General features: G+C 46.5%; 1 protein-coding gene across 1 annotated transcript; it reads left to right on the top strand.

Annotated features, from left to right (window-relative positions):
- The first annotated feature begins 3,992 nt into the window (after window positions 1-3,992).
- On the top strand, window positions 3,993-19,254 carry Pef1 (penta-EF-hand domain containing 1). Its single transcript, XM_026391693.2, has 5 exons — window positions 3,993-4,028; window positions 13,383-13,668; window positions 16,480-16,635; window positions 17,074-17,217; window positions 18,273-19,254. The coding sequence occupies exons 1-5, from the start codon at window positions 4,005-4,007 to the stop codon at window positions 18,500-18,502; spliced, it is 840 nt and encodes a 279-aa protein (XP_026247478.2). The 5' UTR covers window positions 3,993-4,004; the 3' UTR covers window positions 18,503-19,254.
- The last annotated feature ends 551 nt before the right edge of the window (window positions 19,255-19,805 follow it).

The raw sequence follows: 19,805 nt of genomic DNA, 5'->3' as shown, positions 1-19,805 counted from the left end.
GAGACAGGGTCTTGCCAAGCTGTGTAGAGCCTTGCTAAGCTGCTGAGGCTGGCCTCTAACTCCAGATCCTCCTGCCTCAGCCTCACAAGTTGCTGGATAACAGGCATGTGCCACTGCACCTGGCTCCACTTATCCTTTTCATATTAAGGAAGTCACTTAGACTCGCTGAACTTCAGCTCTGCATTATAAATGGGTGATAGTATTTAGCTCAAGAGACTGTGGCAAAAACTAAGTACCACTTAGCACAATTTCTCACACCTGGGGTATGTTTGATACAAAGATGATATTAAAACCATTAATCATGGAATTCATGCCAAGCCCTATTCTAGGTGCTGGAGACAGAGAAATGAGTAAGAAAATTACAACCTTACTGTACACATGTAAACCTTACAATATGCATGTGAACCTTAAAAGAGGATAATTCAAGTGACAAATATGAAAAATTAAGATTCAGTGGTGTGATGAATGAATGGAACGTGTGTAGGGAGGCAGAGTACTTTAGATGTGGTATCAAGGAATGCCCCCCCCACCCCGCTGAGGTAATAGTTCAACTGAGACCTGGATGACCAGGAAGAGCCAATCAGTGGAAAATCAAGATAAAATATTCCAGAAAAAGCAAAGAGCTAAACCAAAGATCTGGAGGTGAGAATGAGCTCAGTGTGTTTCAGGGGTGGTAACTAGACCCATGTGGCAGAAAGGAATGGAGAAAGACAACAATGGCAGGAAATGAGGCCCACATCACAAGGCAGGGTCTAGGTCATGTAGGACCATGAAGGTCATAAGGATGAGTTCAGTTTTTATTGTAAGACTAATGGTAAACCCTCAGGAGTTTAAGACAGGGAATAACATTATGTGACTCAGAGTTTAAGACGATTACTCTGGTTACCTATGGGAATGGAGTGTGGGGGAAAGAGTGAAACCAGGAACACTGGTCAGGAGGCTATTGTAGTGATTCAGGCTACAGATGATGGTGTCTTGGACTGGAAGGATAGTGTAAACAGGGAGAAAAGAGCAAACATGGCATATTTTTTTAACTAGAGCAAGTGGAGGTCGGGGAGTGTGCAGAGAAACAGACAACAATGAGCCTAGGTTTTTGGCCTGAGAAACTGGGTGGATTTTCTGAGATGGAGAGGAATGGGTTTTGAGGAAAACATCAAAGATAACTCTTACACAAGGCAGGTCGGAACATGGCACAGCCACAGTGCCAAGTGCAAAGGCAGACTGGCAAGAGTGGCTAGCTCTGGAGCTGGAGGGAATGTGGGAGGGTTAGTAGGGGGGGATTGGAGTTGAGACACAGAGTGAAAGGAGTGGTTTGACCTTAAGTCTGCGCAGGGACAAAACGCTCATTTTCAAATTTACATATTTGTATCTCACAGCTGAGAAAACAGATTCAGAGAAGAAAAATTCATCTGCCCAAGATCTTACCATTAGAAAGTGATAAAACTAAGATCCTCATATTAAAACAAAAGTGTCCAATAGTGGAATTGTGTGTAGGAGGGTGGAATGTTGACTGTGAGACCTAAGACTGGAAAAGTGATAAAAAAAAAAGATTGGCCTTATTTTGCCAGTGTGGATGAGAAGCACATATTGCAGGCTGTCCATGGGCAAATAGATGATCAACATTGTAATTTTGGAAATGCCTGGATATATGATAAGATGGGCCTGACTGGGTAACGCCTTATAACCCTCATTTATTCATTTGTTTATTTAAAAAGCACAGTGTGGGCATTGCAGATACAATGACAGGTAAAACCAGACACAATTCTTGTCTGAGTGGAAGAAATTAACAAAACAACCGTAGAAGCGGACAAACAAGTATAGAACCTGAACCCCAAGAGGCAAGTACATAATATTGAAATCATTTAGGAACAAAGATTTGATCTATCAAGGTGTGAGGATGGCCTTAGGCTTTTTTTGAGCCTAAACAACTCAATTTTAAGAACTCCAGTTTGAAAACTCCAGTCTAATCAGGCACGCCTAACAGAGCCCTCCAGTATGGCCTCAGACAAGTTAGTTCCCCTCACCCTGATAACAGAGTGAAGCCCCTGGCAGGCTATCCTCACCTAAGAGGGAAAGGTGAGAAGATCAGGGTGGAGACCACCAGACCAGATGTTTCTGACCTCAGGGTAAATGATGCCATGGAGAAATCCAATGGTAGCTGATAAGGATTGAAAGAGGGGTCAAAAGCCCCCAAATTATTATTTAGTATAAATAATAGAGTTAATGAACAGGGATTCAGCCAGACGAAACAAGGATGCACTCGAGCTGGAGAGCCTGATGAGGACCTGGTCTGACATCCCATCGCTTGTCATCGTTTTCCTGATCCTCTGTGTGATCCTCACAGCTCTCAAACTCTACTGCCTCATCTAGACCTTGGTGAGAGCCTCAACTTCTCCATATTACCCTCTCCTCAACCAGTCATCCACTCCACCCCAGGAGAAGCCTGCCTTGGTTCTGGAGCTGATCACCGTGGTCTGAATGTGCATCTGCTGGACTTAAGACTTTTGATCTGACATTTGAACTTAGTATGCAGAGGGAATGTCTGTTATTAGCCTGTCATGATTAAGTATATTTACACTGCTTAAAAATTAATCTAGAATTGTTTGCTGTGAATTAACTAATCTAGAATCATTTGCTGTGCATTGATTATGTCTATTGCAGTACCTAGCATTAAGGATTGTCGTTTTCTTAAGAACCTATAGAGAGTTAGCCAAACCCTAAAAAACAAATGCTGAATGTCTTCTCTGATATAAGGGGGGTGACTCAAAATGGGGTAGGAAGGAAGAGCATGAGAAGAAGATTATCACTAAATAAGGAAGAGAGGTGGGAGGGAAAGGGAGGGAGAAGGGGAATTGCACAGAAGATGGAAGGAGACCCTCATCGTTATATAGAATACATGTATGACGAAGTGAGGAAAAAGAAAAAAAAAAGAAGTGTGTCACATTAGATTGGGTGGAGAGAAGTGATGGGAGGGGAGGGGAGGGGAAGGGGGAAAGGAAGGACAGCAGAATAAGATAGACATTATTATTGCTGTGGGTATATACGTGACTGCATGACCAACGTGATTCTGCAACCTGTACACTCAGAAAAATGAGAAATTATACCCCATCTGATTCAAATGTATAATTTGTCAAGTTCATTGTACTGTCATGTGTATCTAATTAAAACAAATAATTTTTTTTTTTAAAAAAAGAACCTATAGAGTGAAACTGTATTGAGTAATTTGAGTGAATAAAGCACTGAAAGGGGCAGAAGCATGGACATTCTTTATTTATCCCTCTCGACTACACACATCCCAATTTACACGTTCTTGCTGAGACCTGGGCATCCTGACCCCAGTTCTAGGCCACAATTTGTCACGACCTCACTGTGAACCAGGACAAGTAAGTCGCTGCCTTTCAGAACCTGTTTCCCCATTTATGAAGAGGTACCAACAACCTTTCTTCCTACTCTTACAGTTTGAGGTTTTCTCCAAAGCCCACAGATCTGTGCACCACCCCAAGGGTTCGAACTGGTACCGGCGTCTTGACACTAGCGATGTCATGACGCCACAGCCTCTACCCTTTCCAGGAGGCCTCAGTTAGCTCCCCAGTAGTCAAGGCATCCTAGGGCGGGAACTTGGGAAGGACAGCAACTACGCCACTATCATGCGTCCAATTTGCCAGGTTATAACATGGCCACCGCAGCAACACCCAACCCAGGCTTCTCACTAAATATCCTGACCTGGTCAGCCCTGGGACCTAGTTCTGGCCAGGAAAAGGAGAAACAAGCGCGCCGGCACAACCCTCAGAACCTCGGAAACCCTCTACAAGTCTTTTAGAATTTCTGGTAAATCAAAAAAGCACCCGCCCACCGCTCTGTATCGTCACTTCCGTCGGCCGATTTTGCCGAAGATTGACAATCCGACTGTCCATTCAGATACGGCTTCTCCCCCAGACCCAGCGAGGGGTGGCTTTGAGGGCAGGAAGCCCCGCCTATCACCAACGTATCACGTCAGAGTCGCCATGGCCAGCTATCCGTATGGGCAGGTGAGTGTGCTAGGGGCCCGCGAATGCAGATAGAGGCCTAGCCCCGCTCAGCCCAGTCCCGGCCCCTGGACTCTTCTTTCTCCCAGCGTTGTTTGCGCCTCCTCACGTTGAGGTTCGCTTCAGCGAGGCCTCGCGCGAGGGAGAAGGAAAAAGGGACTGTCGGTCGCACCCGGCTCACGTCACACACCCTGCTCAAGTCGCGTCCCGCCCCATCTGACGCCTCGATTGGGATGATTTGGGAAACTTCAGACCCTACAGATTCAGGCTGGACCCCCACAAATCCGGTCTGGGCCCGTCCTGGGCTCCACACCCTCCCAAGGCTCCCGTGGACGCCCTGGGCGGGGTCTTCCGTGCTGATAAGGTGTTTAGCGCTCTGGTTTCTTCGATGTCATTAGGGAGTCGGATAAGAAATACAGATTTTCCTACTCACGTACTGCTTCAGAATAATCAGGAGACATTGTGGTGGTACCAAGATCCTCAACTGAGCTGGTCTGATCACTGACATAGCTCAACGTCTCCATTTCACTTAGGAAAAGTGAAAACCAGAGAAGACACAGTTTATCTGAAGTCACCAAGTACTTAGGCAGCAGAGCCAACGACAGAACCTGGGCTGTCTACAAATGCCTCTTCCTTACTTGACAGTTTATTTCAAACCAGCCAAGAACACCATAATATGATTCTGTGGCCAAAATGCTTTGTTAGGTGGCAGGATGTTGATAGGGTAGTTTAGAGGGTCCACCTCTAAATTAGGGCCAAATAATAGGATCTTTCTCAGAGCAGTTTTGAAAAGAATGAGGTGATGCTTTTACAGCATTTGGCACAAAGCATGGTGTAACATGTTGCCTTTTAGAGTTTTGATTTTTACTAGACTTTTTTTTTTTTTTAAAGAGAGAGAGAATTTTTAATATTTATTTTTTTTTAGTTTTCGGCGGACACAACATCTTTGTTTGTATGTGGTCCTGAGGATCGAACCCGGGCCGCACTCATGCCAGGCGAGCACACTACCGCTTGAGCCACATCCCCAGCCCTTTTACTAAACTTTTAAGATGGTCATTTCCGGGAGGCCCTCAAAACAGCCCCCTCATTTTAAAGAGGAGGAAACAATCTCAGGAGGGGTTCTAAGTTGTCCAAAATCATGTAGTACTTTAGGAGATAAATTTCATGCAAGAAAAATTGGAAAACAAGATCAAATGTGATATTACTAAACTCAACTGACACACCAGAAAATGTAGCAAGAATCACTCCAGAAGGTGCACTCCTATATCCAGTTTACAGGGCATTTGGACTTCCATTACATCTATCATGAAGGCTCAAGTGTCATACAGAGATTGTTATCCCCAATTTACCACTGAGGAACAAACCCAGAGAGGTTAAGTGGCTTAGATGTCACACATAGCAAATAAGGGTGACACCAGCGCTAAAACTTAGAATTCTTTTTTTTTTTTTTTTAATATTTTGAGTTGCACATACTTTTATTTTGTTTATTTAGTTGTATGTGGTGCTGGGGATCGAACCCAGGAACTCACACACGCTAGGCAAGCGCTCTACCACTGAGCCACAACCCCAGCCCCTAAAACTTAGAATTCTTTAGAGAGACCAGCATGGGCTGGGTTAGGAGGAATTGTATCATAGCAGTGTTTCCCAAACCCCTTTCCATTTGCTGAGTTTTGTGAGATGTTAATAGTTATTGTTAATAGAGGAGAATTCTGTGGTCAAAAATTTTGGGAAATACATGTCAAGCAGAATTGATTTATTCATTATAGGACAGATTAGAATTCTTAATTTGCTAATGTACATTGTAACTCTTCCAGAAATAAATAGAAGATGTATTTTATATCAGTCATTTTTGTGATATTAGCATTCCTGAGAAATGCAATTTTGGAAAACATTGCCATAGTACATTGTTTCTCAGTGGCTGGTCTGCATTGGAGTCATCTGACAGCTTGTTAAAAGACCTATCTGCACGTTACTGAGCTTTGGGGATGAGTTTTGTATGCATCCTAGAAAACTGGCTCAAGTCATCAGGTCAGACACAACTGGACTAGAATCCTAACTCTGTCACTTAATAGTTATGTGTCCTGGGACAGACCATATAAGGGCCCCTAAATCTTAGTTTCCTCACATGTAGGATGAGAGAAATAATATCTGTATAAAGGACTGAAATGAGGAAGAAATGCAGCAAAGCCTACAAGGAGTTTGGCACATTGCTTATACATGCTTGTGTGTGGTGGCAGCTTTTGCTTCTGCATTCTGTTACAGTGTCATGTTGCCTGGACTTATGCTTGGAGAGAAATGTCAAAAAGGAATGCAGGGAGAAAAGGGTTCTGGAATAGAAGAAATGGTGCTTTTTCCCCCCTCCACCCCACTTTACTTTACCTGCTGACTTGTCCCAGGTATTCTAAGAAAGAAAACTGGTTCAAGTCATCCAGAGGTTTGGTCAGTGCTGCCTCTTCCCACCTGCTACATGGTCCTGGAGGATTCCCACCCACTGCTAGGAGTCACAATTCCTGTAATTTTCCATTGCCTTCAGCCCAGGGTACTCGAGCATGGACTGATTTTGGAGTAGTAAACTTTGCTCTTGTGGGAGAACCAGCTTGAAGGATTTCTTAAGAGCTTGATCTCTGAGGCCAGAGAGATTTGATTTCAAATCTCTGAAATTTTTTTTTGCAGAAGAATGTTGCAAAGGTCTGAAGTTTGGTTTCCCCTCTTTCGAAAAGAAATCATAACAGTATCTACCTCAGAATTCTCATAAAGATTAAACGTGATAATCCATATCAATCCTGGTATGGTGTTTGGTATGTGGTAAATATTCTTAAGTGGAAGAGGTATGTAGATAGGTTGATTATAGAATCAGTATGATAAGTATTAAATGGGAATAAGTGTAAGGTACTAGGATAGCAGGATACCTTAGTTTAGGGGTGCAAGAAGACTTTTCTGGGAAAACATTGCCATTGTTTCTCAGTGGCCGGTCTTCATCAGAGCCATTTGATAGCTTGTTAAAACAACACACTTTTAGGGCCCACCTCAGACCTGTTTTTTACCCAGGAATCTGTATGTTTCTAAGCTTTGGGGATAATCCAAAAACTGAATCACCAGTAGGAGTTAGCTAGGTGAAGAAGGAAATTGTATTCTAATAGAGGAAATAAGTTCACAAAAACCAGGAAGCAAGTAGGCCCAGTATTTGGGGAGAAGTTTAAGATCAGTCTAGCTGGCCATGGTGGGGCCCACCTTTCGTCTCAACTGCGTGAAAGGCTGAGGCAAGAGGATCATCTGAGCCCAGGAGTTCAAGACCAGATTGGGCAACATAGCAATACCGTGTCTTGAAAAAAGAAAGAAAGAGAGAGGGAGGGAGGGAAGGAGGGAGGAAAGAAAGAAAGAAGAAAAGAAAAGAAAAGCAGTCTAGTAGTAATTGTGACAGGGAAAGGGGCAAGAAATAAGACCAGAAAGATAAGCAAGGGCTAGATCCCTTGTATGCCTTTTGGAGAGAGTGAATTTATTCTAAGGGTAGCAGGGAAGCTCATTTGTCCTTTGGAACTCTTACCGTGGAACACTATGAGAATGGAGAGACTGAGGCAGTTTGAAACCACTGAGGTAATCTGGGCTAAAAAGAACAGTGACCTGGTGAAGGTTGATTTGAGGTGTGTTCAAGAGGTAGAGTTAATAAAACTTGGTGTTTAATTGACGAAGGGAAGAAAGAGAAGGTACCCCGGAGGGTACTAGGGCTTTGGGTTTAGGTGACTGAGGTAGATAGCAGGAAATGGGAACACAGAGGTAGGCATAGTTTTGGCAGGAAGCCTTTGGATATGTGGGTCTGCAGCTCAGGGGAGATGAAGCTGGAAAGAAAGATTTTGGAGTGTCAGCACAGAGGTGGTCTTGGCACAGTTCTTGGCTCATTTTTCTTTGTTTGCATGTTTCTGTCCTTTAAATGTTTTAGGAAGCTCTGCTGGTGAGTTTGGGCACCTTATGTCTTCTTGTGATCGTTCAACCCCTTATTTGGGCTTCTGGCCACTCCAGTAGACACTTGACGGGAAGCTCCAGGGCACAGGCTTCTCTTTCAGTGCAGCCTCCTTCCTTCCTCAGCAGGACTCAGCCTTTGATACTTCTGGGCCTCAGAAGGGTCTTGCAGGTAGAAGAATGAGCCTTTGGAGCTAAAAGTGGAGGAAAAAACCCATGCAGGACTTTCTGAGTGGGTTATTTGGGGCGGGGGGGCGTGAGCTCTTTATCACTAGCAGGAGTGCAAATAGAGATTCCAGTGGTGCTGCAGAGACAGTGTTATCAACTGAGAGGTTGGACTGAAGGGTCTGTGGGATTTCTTCCAATATGTGACCTTCAAACTAGATCTTGGTGCTGGAGTGAAAAAAGAATATGAGATTCCTCTGAGACTCCCTGATTTCTGGGCCTGAAGGCTCTGAAAGATCACCTACTCCAGTCTTTCCCCTCTGAGCCTGCCCAATGTAGAAAGCCATCGTATTTGACACAGGCATTTTACAGAATGTGGTGCAGGAACATGCCAGGCACCCCTTCATGCAGACACTGTTTAAAATCCCAACTTGCCCATTCTAGCTTCGTGATCTTGGGCACATTGTTGAACTCTGTGCTCCTTAATTTTCTCATCTCTGAAATGGGAATAATAGTATTTAACCTTAGAACTGAAAATCAATGAAAGTTGATTGAACTGGAAGCACCTAGCAGAGCTTTAATAATTGTGTCCCCCCTCCACAAGCCCCTAATATATCAAATGTAGCTTATTTGCAATTAGCTAAAGACCTAGAGATGCTTTTTTGGTGATACTTTGGAAACCATGGTTACTGAATGAACTCCTCCTGCCTTTTTTCTCCCCTCTTTCACAATCTTATATTTATTATTTTAAAATCCTTTTGGAAAAACTCTCAAAGGGTTGGCAGCACCAAGTAGTATAAAAGAATGTGGAGTCAGGGGCTCTGTTTTTCATTTCTTGTTCAGACATTTACAAAGAACTCAGTGACCCTGGGAAAGCACACTTCCTCTCATCCTGGATTGTGTATCATCAGTTGGTGGCTCTACTTCCGTCATCTGTGCAAGCTAGAAACCTGAGTCATTCTAAACACTTCCCTCTCCTCACTCCCCCTCCATCTCTTGCCTAATCTAATTAGTTGTCAAGTCATGTCTAGTCTATCTCTGAAATAGCTTCAGAATCCATCCTGGTCTCCTTGTTCCCAATTCTCTGTCTGGTTCAGGTCTGCCTGCCCAGTACCTGGGCCCCTGCCTCCCCCACTAGCTCACGTCCACATCTCTGCTGGTTCTCTAAACAGGGCTCTGCTCTCATTACTCCCCTACTGGAAACCCTTCTGTGGTGCTGTTTTCTTCAGCATAAAGCCCAAACACTTTAGAGTGGTGGTCATTTGTTCAAATATTTATGAAGGTTTGCAGGTGTCAGGCACTGTGCTGGACCCTGGGGTACCTTGATGAATGAGGCCCAGTGTTTATCCCTAGGGAGCTTATTGTTGGGTGGAGAGATGCTAAATAGATAGAAAGTACTCTTTGGCACCAAAGGCATCCACTGACTGAAGGGCGGGTGGGAGAGATGCTTGGTCAGGGAGTGTGTCAAGGGCCTTTCTCAATTCACACTGGTTTCTTCCCACCTCTGCACCTCTGCTCTTCAGCCCATTCTCTGACCACACTGTGCTTGCTTATGTAAGTCTGTGCTTTATCTTTCTTTAGCCTTCTGTCTGGAGCGTCCTTCACCATCTTCCTCTTGGGGGAATGCCCATGCATCCTTCAAGGACCAACTCCAATGTCACTGCTGCCTCGGCTGAGAAGCCTTCCTTGACTCACTTCATGCATCATTCATAAGATTGCTTATTTATTCATTCAGCAAACAAAGTAAATTCCTTCATAGCATGTAAGAAGAATTTGCTAACACCGATCAGATCAGATCATAATTATCTTTGGGTACTCAAAGGCAGGGTCCCATTTAGTTTTATGCCCTCAGGCCAAGCACAGACTCTGGTATAATGTTGCTCTAAAATGCTTGCTGAATGAAGTCATTTAATAGCTCTGTACCTCAGTTTCTTTATCTGAGAAATAGGCCTCCTGACATCTTCTCAGGGGATCGTTGGTGATATTCTGCCAATAGTGTTTGAATATGTATAATGCAAGAAGAGGATTTAGTTACTCTCAGACTGTCCCAGGCACACAGGTCTCTGTCTGGAGTGTGGTAGCTGGGAGGGCAGAAGAACTGCCTGGGTGCACCTGCTTTGTGGTCCCGGGGATGTGTCCCAGGTGGGAGGGCTGGGCCTCAGATGTCCTTGGCCAGGACAGCTCATGGCTTTGCAGTACCAGCTTCCGGGCATGGTGTTCAGCCTGTCCTTTGGGTATGCCCAGATACCGCAGAGTTCCCCCCCACCTCCATCTTACTCTGGGATACTGTTGCTTAAGGGAGGAGCACTGTAGCTGGAGGTACTGAGAGTCTTCAGGTGCAGATTGGTGGGAGTGGTTTGGCACCACCTGTGCCTTCAATTCAGAGAATGGCTTGGGAAAGTTCCTTCCTCTCTCCAGGTCCAGAGGGTTAGGTTACGTGACTGGCCTGCAGTGTACCTCTCTTGTCACACCTCTCAACCCCCTTGGGAATCTTGGTTTTTTTTCATGATACTGGTAGTTTGATGGGGATTGAACCTGAGGGTGCTCTACCACTGTGCTAGATTCCCTTTTAATTTAAAAAAAATTTTTTTTTAGTTGTAGATGGACATATATCTTTATTTTTACATAGTGCTCAGGATTGAACCCAGGGCCTCACGAACCCAGGGCCTCATGCATGCGAGGCAAGCGCTCTACCATTGAGTTATAACCCCAGCCGTCCCTTTTAATTTTTAAATTTTGAGATAAGGTCTTGTTAACTTGCCCTGGCTGGCCCCAAGCTTGCCATCCTCCTGCTTCAGCTTAGTTGTTGGGATTCCAGTGTGTGCCACCACGCCCAGCTTTGTTCATTCTTTTAGTCCGAGCTCAAATGCCACTTTCCTGTGGAAAACCATCCCTGATTTTACCCTCTTTTCTTTGAAGTCCCATGTCACTGTGGCTTATGTGTGCATGTTAAACACCTATTATGCTAGTCTGTTAGGTGTTGTGGAGTATCTGCATGCCTGTCTGTTAACTGCAAGCTCCTTCAGAATGTCCATTCTCCTTTAAATCCCACAGGGTTTACCTTTGCTGACAATAATAATTCATATAATAATAATACAGCAAGGATTTATTGATCATTTGCCTTATGTTGGAAGAACTGTTTATTTCCATTAGTGGTTTTAGGACTCTTTTGAGTTACTCTGAGGCTTCTCAGTCCTCTCAAAATCTAGGCAGGGAGTCCATGTGACCAAGGATCTGGAACCCCACCTGGCTACAGCCAAAGCAACTTTCTTTGATCAATTGTATTTATTTTATGTCATCAAAGGATTGTTTAGCTGGACTGGGGATGTGGCTCAAGCGGTAGCGCGCTCGCCTGGCATGCGTGTGGCCCGGGTTCCATCCTCAGCACCACATACAAACAAAAAGATGTTGTGTCTGCTGAAAACTAAAAAATAAATATTTTTTTTAAAAAAAGGATTGTTTAGCTAAAAATTAAATTAATAGAACTTTGCTGTGTTTAATTCTTGTAACTGATGGCATAACCATTGAAGAAAGGATTTATCATATTTTATTTGTAAAGAGCAGGTTCAGAGAGATTAAGCCACTGGCCCATAGTCATGAACTCAGCTGGTGAGAAAAGAGTTTTGAATCTGACTCCACTGTCTGTGAGAGCCTTGCTGCCAGCCCTAGCAGTCTCCAGGAGGAAGCTCCCACAGTGCAGAATGGGGAAGGTGGCAGTGCCTGCGTCTTGCCTTCCCCTGTGAAGCCTCCCTTGGGCAAGCAAGCCCCTTTTTAGAGGAAGTATGAGTTTGACTTTAGCCTTGAGGGTAATTGAGAAGCTGTCAGACACAATAAAAAGAGAAAGCCATAGTTTTCAATGCTAGGACCTTGGGGTACCTACAAGTTGATCTAGCACACTTCTAGAACCTATACCAAGCTGGGCACAGTGGCATGTGCCTGTAATACCAGCAACTCACAAGTTCAAGGCCAGCCTTGGCAACTTAGCAAGACCCTGTCTCAAAACAGAAAATAAAAATAAAAAGGACTGGCGATGTGGCTCAGGGGTAGAGTGTCCCCGGGTTCAAACCCCAGTACCACACACACATAAAAGAACCTGTACCGTTCTCAGATCCTCAGCTGGGCCAGCTCTCCCCTGTGTCCTTGAGCTCAGCTGGTCTGCAGATAGGTTAGGGCTGTGCTCTGCCAAGCCCTGTGCTGGCCTTTTAGGGACATGCAGCGGAACACTCTGAGCCTCAAGAATCCCTGGATAGAAGCATGCAGAGATGGACAAGAGAGTGTAATGTCCCCTTGTATTCTCTAATGCCCTGACCTTTGAGCCAGGAGACCTGGGTTCTGGGCCCAGCTCCTCCACACAGTTGGTATGTGACCTCCCTGGACTTGAGTTGCCTCCTCTGTAGATAGAGATATTATTAATAGTTAACGTGTATCAAATGCTTACTCTGTGTCAGGCCCTATGTCATGGCCCTTCACATGACTGGTCCCATTTCATTCATGTGGCAACCCAAGGTAGGCACTATTATTATTTCCATTTTACAGTAGAAGATCCTGAGGCTTAGGATAAGTCATTAGGCTAGTTAGTAAGTGACAGAACCTGAATTTGAACTGAATTTTTTTTTTTTTTTAACCATTGGGCCCTATTACCTTAGGAATAGTGTCTCCCTGCCTGCCTCAGAGTTATGAGTGAGGATAGGAAAATGTTCTTGCATCTTGAGCTGGTGGAGCTTAAGGAAGACATGCTGTGGGTATATCCATACTGTGGCTACATCACTGGTGACTGATGAGGGTCACAGCTGTGTGGTAGAGTCTGCATTTGTGCTGTGAGTTCTGCAGATAGACATGGAGGTACCACAGGGTGAACACTTGGGATCCCATTTGATTCATTTGCCTGCTTATTCATACATTAAGTATTTACTGAGCATCCTTTGTGTACTGGTTGCTGGGGATAAAGTGGCAAACCAGACATGATCCCAGCCCTTGTAAAGCACCTTGGTGTGCAAGAAAGGGGAGTCAGGAGGGCAGGATTTCAGCACCTGACTCTGCAGACATTGGTGGTGTGACCTTGGATAACTTATCCCTTCTGTAGGAGCCTCAGGTTGCCCATTGAGCAAGGGGACTATAATTCCAACCCTACCTGTAGAACCCTTTGAAAGAACGGCAGTGGGATCAGCTATGGAGTGCCATACTGTGGCTAGTTTCTAGTTTATCATTCTGACTGATATCTTGTTCTTCCTGCAGGGCTGCCCAGGAGCTACAGGACAGGCACCTGGAGCCCCTCCGGGTAGCTACTACCCTGGACCCCCACATGGTGGAGGGCAGTATGGCAGTGGAGGTTATGGGGGTCCTGCCCCTGGAGGGCCTTATGGACCACCAGCTGGTGGAGGACCCTATGGATACCCCAATGCTGGGGGGCTCCCCCCTGGAACCCCAGGAGGACCATATGGTGGTGCTGCCCCAGGTGGCCCCTATAGTCAGCCACCTCCAAGTTCCTATGGTGCCCAGCAGCCTGGGCCTTATGGACAGGGTAAGTAGGATCTTACGTTCTAGGTGCCTCTACCCAGCTTCTGAGTCCCATCCTGTCCTTCATGTACGGGTGTGCAGGCACCCTGGTCTCTGGCACCAGAGCATCTTGCTTCCAGCTTCAGCCTGCATCAGCAGAATGAGAAGATGTCAGCTATCTTGGCTATGGAAATCTCCTCAGCTCACAACAAGCAGTAATTTCTATTGCTTACTCACGCTTATTTACTCTTGCTCATATGTCAGCAGCTGCAGGTTGGCAGCTGAGTTTCTGCTCCATGTGTCTTTTCACTCTGGGATCCAGGCTGAAGGAGCATCCCCTATTTGGAAAATGTTATCCTTGTAGCAGAGAAAAGGATCAGGAAGCTAGCAGGGATGGACAAAGGCTTTTTAAATTTCTACTCTGAAGTACCCTATGTGTTATCTATTCACATTGTTTTGGCCAAAGCACAACTCCTGGCTAAGCCTGATAGCAATAGGATGGGAATGGATGCTTCTGCCGTGGAGGGGTTCTACAAGTTGCCAGGCAGTGGGAGAACATGTACAGTGCTTTTATAAGGAGGAGGAAATCAGCAAACAGTTGGAGATAGTAATGTAGTGTACCAGGGGACAAGCCCATTCTTGTGTGAGGGAGACTGATCACTATCTATAGAAAGGCAAGATGGCTTAATTGTTGAAAGCTTGTCTTTTGAACACTTACTGACCTGACCAAACTACATCTTTGAGCCTCAGTGCCCATACCTGTAAAATGGGGCAATGCCACTGCCTCATGGAGTTGTTCACATGGATTCAATGAGAATGTACAAGTAATGGCACAGTGTCCAGGCCATGGGAGGGGCTTCATTAAATAATATTCTCTGAGAGGACTCGTTCTAGGGCATTCTCAGCAAAGAAGTACGTGGCATTTAATGTGATAGCAGATATGGCATGGACCTTACTTTTAAAAAATGCTAGCGCTTGCCTGGCGTGTGTGAGGCACTGGGTTCGATTCTCAGCACCATATATAAATAAGTAAAATAAAGGTCCATCAACAACTAAAAAATATTTTTAAAAATGCTGAGGCAAGACAGGAGGATGAGATAAGGGAAACAAAAAGCAGAGAGACAGGAGATGCAGTACTGGACAGGAGAGGGACAGAGACTTGGAGATTCGGTGGAGGCAGAGCTTTGGGTGTGGGCTATAGCCTCCGTGAAGATTTCTGAACAATCTCAGACAGAAGGCCAGGGAAAGTGGGTACCAGTGCTCTGCTTCCTCTCTAAGCCCATTTCAGTTAGCTCCTTGACAGAATGATTGTTCCTGGGAGACCAAGCCACCAGCAAAGCAGCCTGGAACCACTTTGGTGCTTGGGAAGGGCCTCCAGGGAATGTCCTGCTGGGAAGCAGGCGGTGTGTGAGTTTACATGCGCAGGCAGGTGGTCCAAGGGGAGCTGCCTGAACCTCGGGGGTTCTGAGCAGTGCCAGCCAGTGGCATTTATCTTCTTAAAGCCCAGAGTGTCTGGTCATTTGCTTTCAGCTCAGCAACTTCACCACAGATTTCCACACTTTTAAAAAATCCTGTCTCTGAGCCCATAGGAAAATGAGCCCCAGCCCTGAGACGTCCTCCAGGGCCTGAGGCTCGTGTTAATCCCTAGGGCTAGAAAGGAGGGATAGGCCTTGGACTCTCTGTCATTCACCCTCTGCTGCTTACTCTCTTGCCAGTGCCTCTCCTCTCCTCTTCAGTGTAGCCAGCCCATAAAGCAAGATCCAGACATCATCTGCATTGGAGTCCTGGAAGGACCATGTCTGGTGTTAGAAACCACTGTTCTGGAAGACAGATTTGACCCTTAGCCATGCCCCTCTGCTCCCAGGAGGATCCTAAAGGCCTTTCCAGCCTCCGAATCTGTCATCAACCCTTCCTTCCCACAAAGCAAGACCCCTTGGAATGCTCTTAACACACCTGTGCCTTTGCCACCTGCTCTTTTTTCTCCCCGCCTCACTCCTGATCATCCTCTCAGACCCAGCTGGAATATTCCTTCCTTAGTGACAATGTCTCTGATGGCTCGCATTCCAGTCCCTTTGCTAAGGAACCTTACTTTGCTGTTATCTCATTTAATCATCACAATAACCTTGGGAAGTGGGTTCATTTTAGAAATGGGGAAATCAGTTCTCAGAAAGTTACACATTTCACCTGAAGTCATACAGACTAGTAAGGCTAGTAAGGATGAGAGGAGGATTTGATTATAAAGCCTGAGCTCCACGACACACACAGCACGGCACACATGGGTTGTAGAAACTCTCTTTCTGGAGACTATGAATCTCACTCCCCACTGACACTGCCTGGATTTTATCCAAGGAGTTGAGACCACCCCTCAGTCAGGCAAACCTTTTCCCTTCTGGCCTCGCCTTCTGGACTGGGCAGTGGTTTCCATCCTTCACAACTACCCATGATCCTTTCACATGTACAGGAGCCTCTTTTCTGGCTAATTAGTATAAGTTCTTTCTAAGATGGATAGACTTCTTTGCTTCTCCTCTTTCATCTATTGCTGATCCCTCAGCTTACCTTCCCCAGAGAATTCTTGACATGCTCCAAGGGGACAGGAAACAAAGAAGTGACTGGGGCACTATACAGAAGTGTGAAGTACTCTTGGGGTAGAAAGCAATTGCAAATACTTTTGAGTCTACCTTGAGGCCTTTTCCACCAGAGTAAGAATTTCAGCTTGATGGGGGAGATGTGGGTAGGAAAGGAGACAGGGAGGCACTGAGGCTGGCCCTGCCCAGCATTTCAACAGATTGGCCTAGAGGCCTGGGTCTGACTTCCCTGGTTCACACCCTTTTCCCAGGTGGTGTCCCACCCAATGTGGATCCTGAGGCCTACTCCTGGTTCCAGTCAGTGGACTCAGATCACAGTGGCTACATCTCCAAGAAGGAGCTAAAGCAGGCCCTGGTCAACTCCAACTGGTCTTCATTCAATGACGAGACATGCCTCATGATGATAAGTGAGTCCCAGCCCTTCCTTGTGGGATTGAGCTGGTGCACAGCCACTGACAGTTGACAGTAGGTGGGTGGATGGTCACTTGGGAGAAATTCTTTGGCCAGGGAAAATTTCAGGGATAAAGTGGGGTTCAAGGTGATTTCCCCTAAATTGAGAACTGTTTCTCTCTAGACTAATAAGTCATAGGCTGATTTGGTTTCCCATTCTGCAGATGGGCACTCCCACCCCTGGCAGGAAATGGCTGGGTGGGGGGCTCAGCCTTCAACCCAGCAGAGAAAATGAAGTTCTGAGTGGAGTGGGGCTGAGGCAACCAGGGAAGAGGCTTTTTTATCCCTTGATGCTCGTGTCTCAGACCTGCAGTCCTGTGGAGTCTTCTACTGCAGCCTGGGAAAGGGGCTGCTTCAATGGTACCCTTGGCCATCCTTTGCCTTCTCCCCCTCAGACATGTTTGACAAGACCAAGTCAGGCCGCATTGATGTCTATGGTTTCTCAGCGCTGTGGAAATTCATCCAGCAGTGGAAGAACCTCTTCCAACAGTATGACCGGGACCACTCAGGTTCCATCAGCTACACAGAGCTGCAGCAAGGTGAGGCCCATGCAAGGGCATGGTGGGCAGGGCAGAGCTGGACTCTTCTCTTTAGTTCCTAAAACAGAACATGTGCCCTTTCATGTGTCCACCCGTACCACAAAATGCTGTCCTAGTGCAGGCCCACTCTTGGAGACTAGTCTGTGTGGCTCTTCCCTCTAGTTCCCAGCATATAGAATGGAAAGAGCCCTGAACAGGGTCTCAGAAAGCAAGGTTCTGCTGCCACCTCTGCCAGAGGCTGTTTCCTTTTTGTCTCCAGGACCCATAGCACTCTAAAATTGCAGTTGAGCCAGGTTTGGTTGTGCACACCTGTAGTCTCAGTGACTCAGGGGGCTGAGGCAAGAGAATTGCAAGTTTGAGGCCAGCCTTAGCAACTTTAACAGGACTCTGTCTCAAAAAATAAAAAGGACTAGTAGCTCCCTGGCAAGGCACTCCTGGGTTCAATCCCTGGCACAGGGTGGGTACGGAGGTGGAGTGGAGTAAAAGTTGAAGCTGAGTAAGATGACCTAAGAGCACAACTCCAAGTCTGGTTCTGATCCAACGCTGGGTCCACAGCCTGCCATCTGAGCCCAGACCAGTAGGTAGGAGGACAGGTAGCTTGTGTGGTTAGCTGCCTGTTAGAATGGGGCTAGCTATTGGTGAGAACCCAGTGGGGAGCTTCCTCACCTAGGAGAGAGAAAAAGCTACAGAGAATCTGGTCCTTTGCCCTGGCCATGGGTTTCAGTCAGACTAAACAGGTGTGTGGGTGGTGAGAACACCACTTCTGCCCCTGGCAAGAGGGAGGGAGGGATCAGTACTGGCACTACTCTTGCCAGCTTCTCTAAGGGAGATTTGGAGAAAGAGGGAGGGGGCCTTCCAGCTAAGGGGAACCTCCAGACAGAGCCCCTCTTGTGCGCCTGACCACCTGAACAGACCTGCGGGACTTCTCTGGCCTCCTGGTGCTTCCATGCCTGTATCCTAGAAGTCCCCTGCTCCGTGTGCTCCGGTGCTGCTGGTCAGTGGAGTTGCTCACAGCAGGTTTTTGTGTGTCTGCTTTGTGTGCCCCTCCTTTCCAGCTCTGTCCCAAATGGGCTACAACCTGAGCCCCCAGTTCACCCAGCTCCTGGTCTCCCGCTACTGCCCACGCTCTGGCAGTCCCGCCATGCAGCTCGACCGCTTCATTCAGGTATGCACCCAGCTGCAGGTGCTGACCGAGGCCTTCCGAGAGAAGGACACTGCGGTGCAGGGCAACATTCGGCTCAGCTTCGAGGACTTCGTCACCATGACAGCTTCTCGGATGCTATGACCCAGCCTATCTGTAGACAGTGGAGCACACCAAGGACCTTTCCTGACTCCTTAGAGTGGGAGAAGTATGTGGGCCTCTCTTTCCCCTCCTAAAAAAAATTCTCCCTAGCTTGATGCAGCACTGTTCCCAAAGAGGGTTGAGGATTCTGCATCAGAGCCACCAAATAATGGATCCCTGGACTGTGGCCATACAGGTAGGAAGGAGCCTGACCTAGGAGAGGACTGGAAATTGAGTGTCCTGACAGGCCTGAGCAATCGGCTGTGCCTCTGGCCCTTAGCTTCCCCCTCTGTGCTCTGACACCAGTGATAAGTGTTCTTCAGCCTCTTACCGTTAGCATCTGCCTTCCCTCAGCGACTGTCCTGTCAGATGAGCCCAGCTTCTCCAAAATGGAATTTGACCAAGCTTGAGAGAGATTTGCCTGTGGGACCAGTGGCTTGGGTTCCTGCTCATTCACATCCACAAGTCCTTGTGTGTGAACTTCTAACTGGGGGCTGTCCCTGCTCAGGGAGCTGGGACAGTCTGCTCTCTGGGTATCTCAGCCAGGCTACTGCCCTCCAAAGCTTGGACCCTTCAATTGCCTGCCATGCTCTGCTCTGCTTTAGTTCCTGGAGGACAGATGTCACCTCCCACTGCCAATGCTGTTTTTTTTGTTTGTTTTGGTTTTTTTTTTTTTTTTTTTAATGTGTGAGTTACCATATGGGGCCAAAAGTCCAGTGAAACTGTAAGCTTCAATAAAAGAATGAAATTCTTTAGTCCCATGCTTTCTTCCATGACTTCGCAGCCACCAGTTCCTACTCATCTACCCACTTATTTATTCTTTCATTCAGCAGATATTTAAGTCCATACTGTCTACCTAGCCATGCAGAAAGAAGCAGCCTGGGGGCTGAGACTGACAGGGCTCCCCTCACTTGTCAGGGTGAACCTGAGGTGTTGGGTGGCTCCTGGGCCCTGCCAGGTGTACTTCCATACAGCTGGGGGTCAGCCCGAGAGTCTATTACATGGCAGTTGTAGGGCTGGCCTTTGGGGCTGGAAGCAGCCACCCCAAACTTTGCACAGCATGGCCTTTTTATTATCTCAGGCAAGAGTTTTGTTTTCCAGACAAACTCCATTATGAAGCCATAATTTCTCCCCTTTTTTATTAAGTACAGACGTCTGTACCTGCCAGTTGGATCTCTAGATCAGCATGACACCCAGACTACACTGGGTGTCTGTAATGAACTGACAGAATTTCAATCAAAAGCTAAAGACACCAGACATTCTAATGTACCAGGGGGGCCTTATCACAGGAGGTGGTGTGATTATC

Source organism: Urocitellus parryii, chromosome 11 (assembly GCF_045843805.1).
Source record: "Urocitellus parryii isolate mUroPar1 chromosome 11, mUroPar1.hap1, whole genome shotgun sequence".
In the NCBI taxonomy this organism is placed as follows: Eukaryota; Metazoa; Chordata; class Mammalia; order Rodentia; family Sciuridae; genus Urocitellus; species Urocitellus parryii.
The sequence above is the reverse complement of the archived record's forward strand: the minus strand, read 5'-3'. Positions and strand labels throughout refer to the sequence as shown.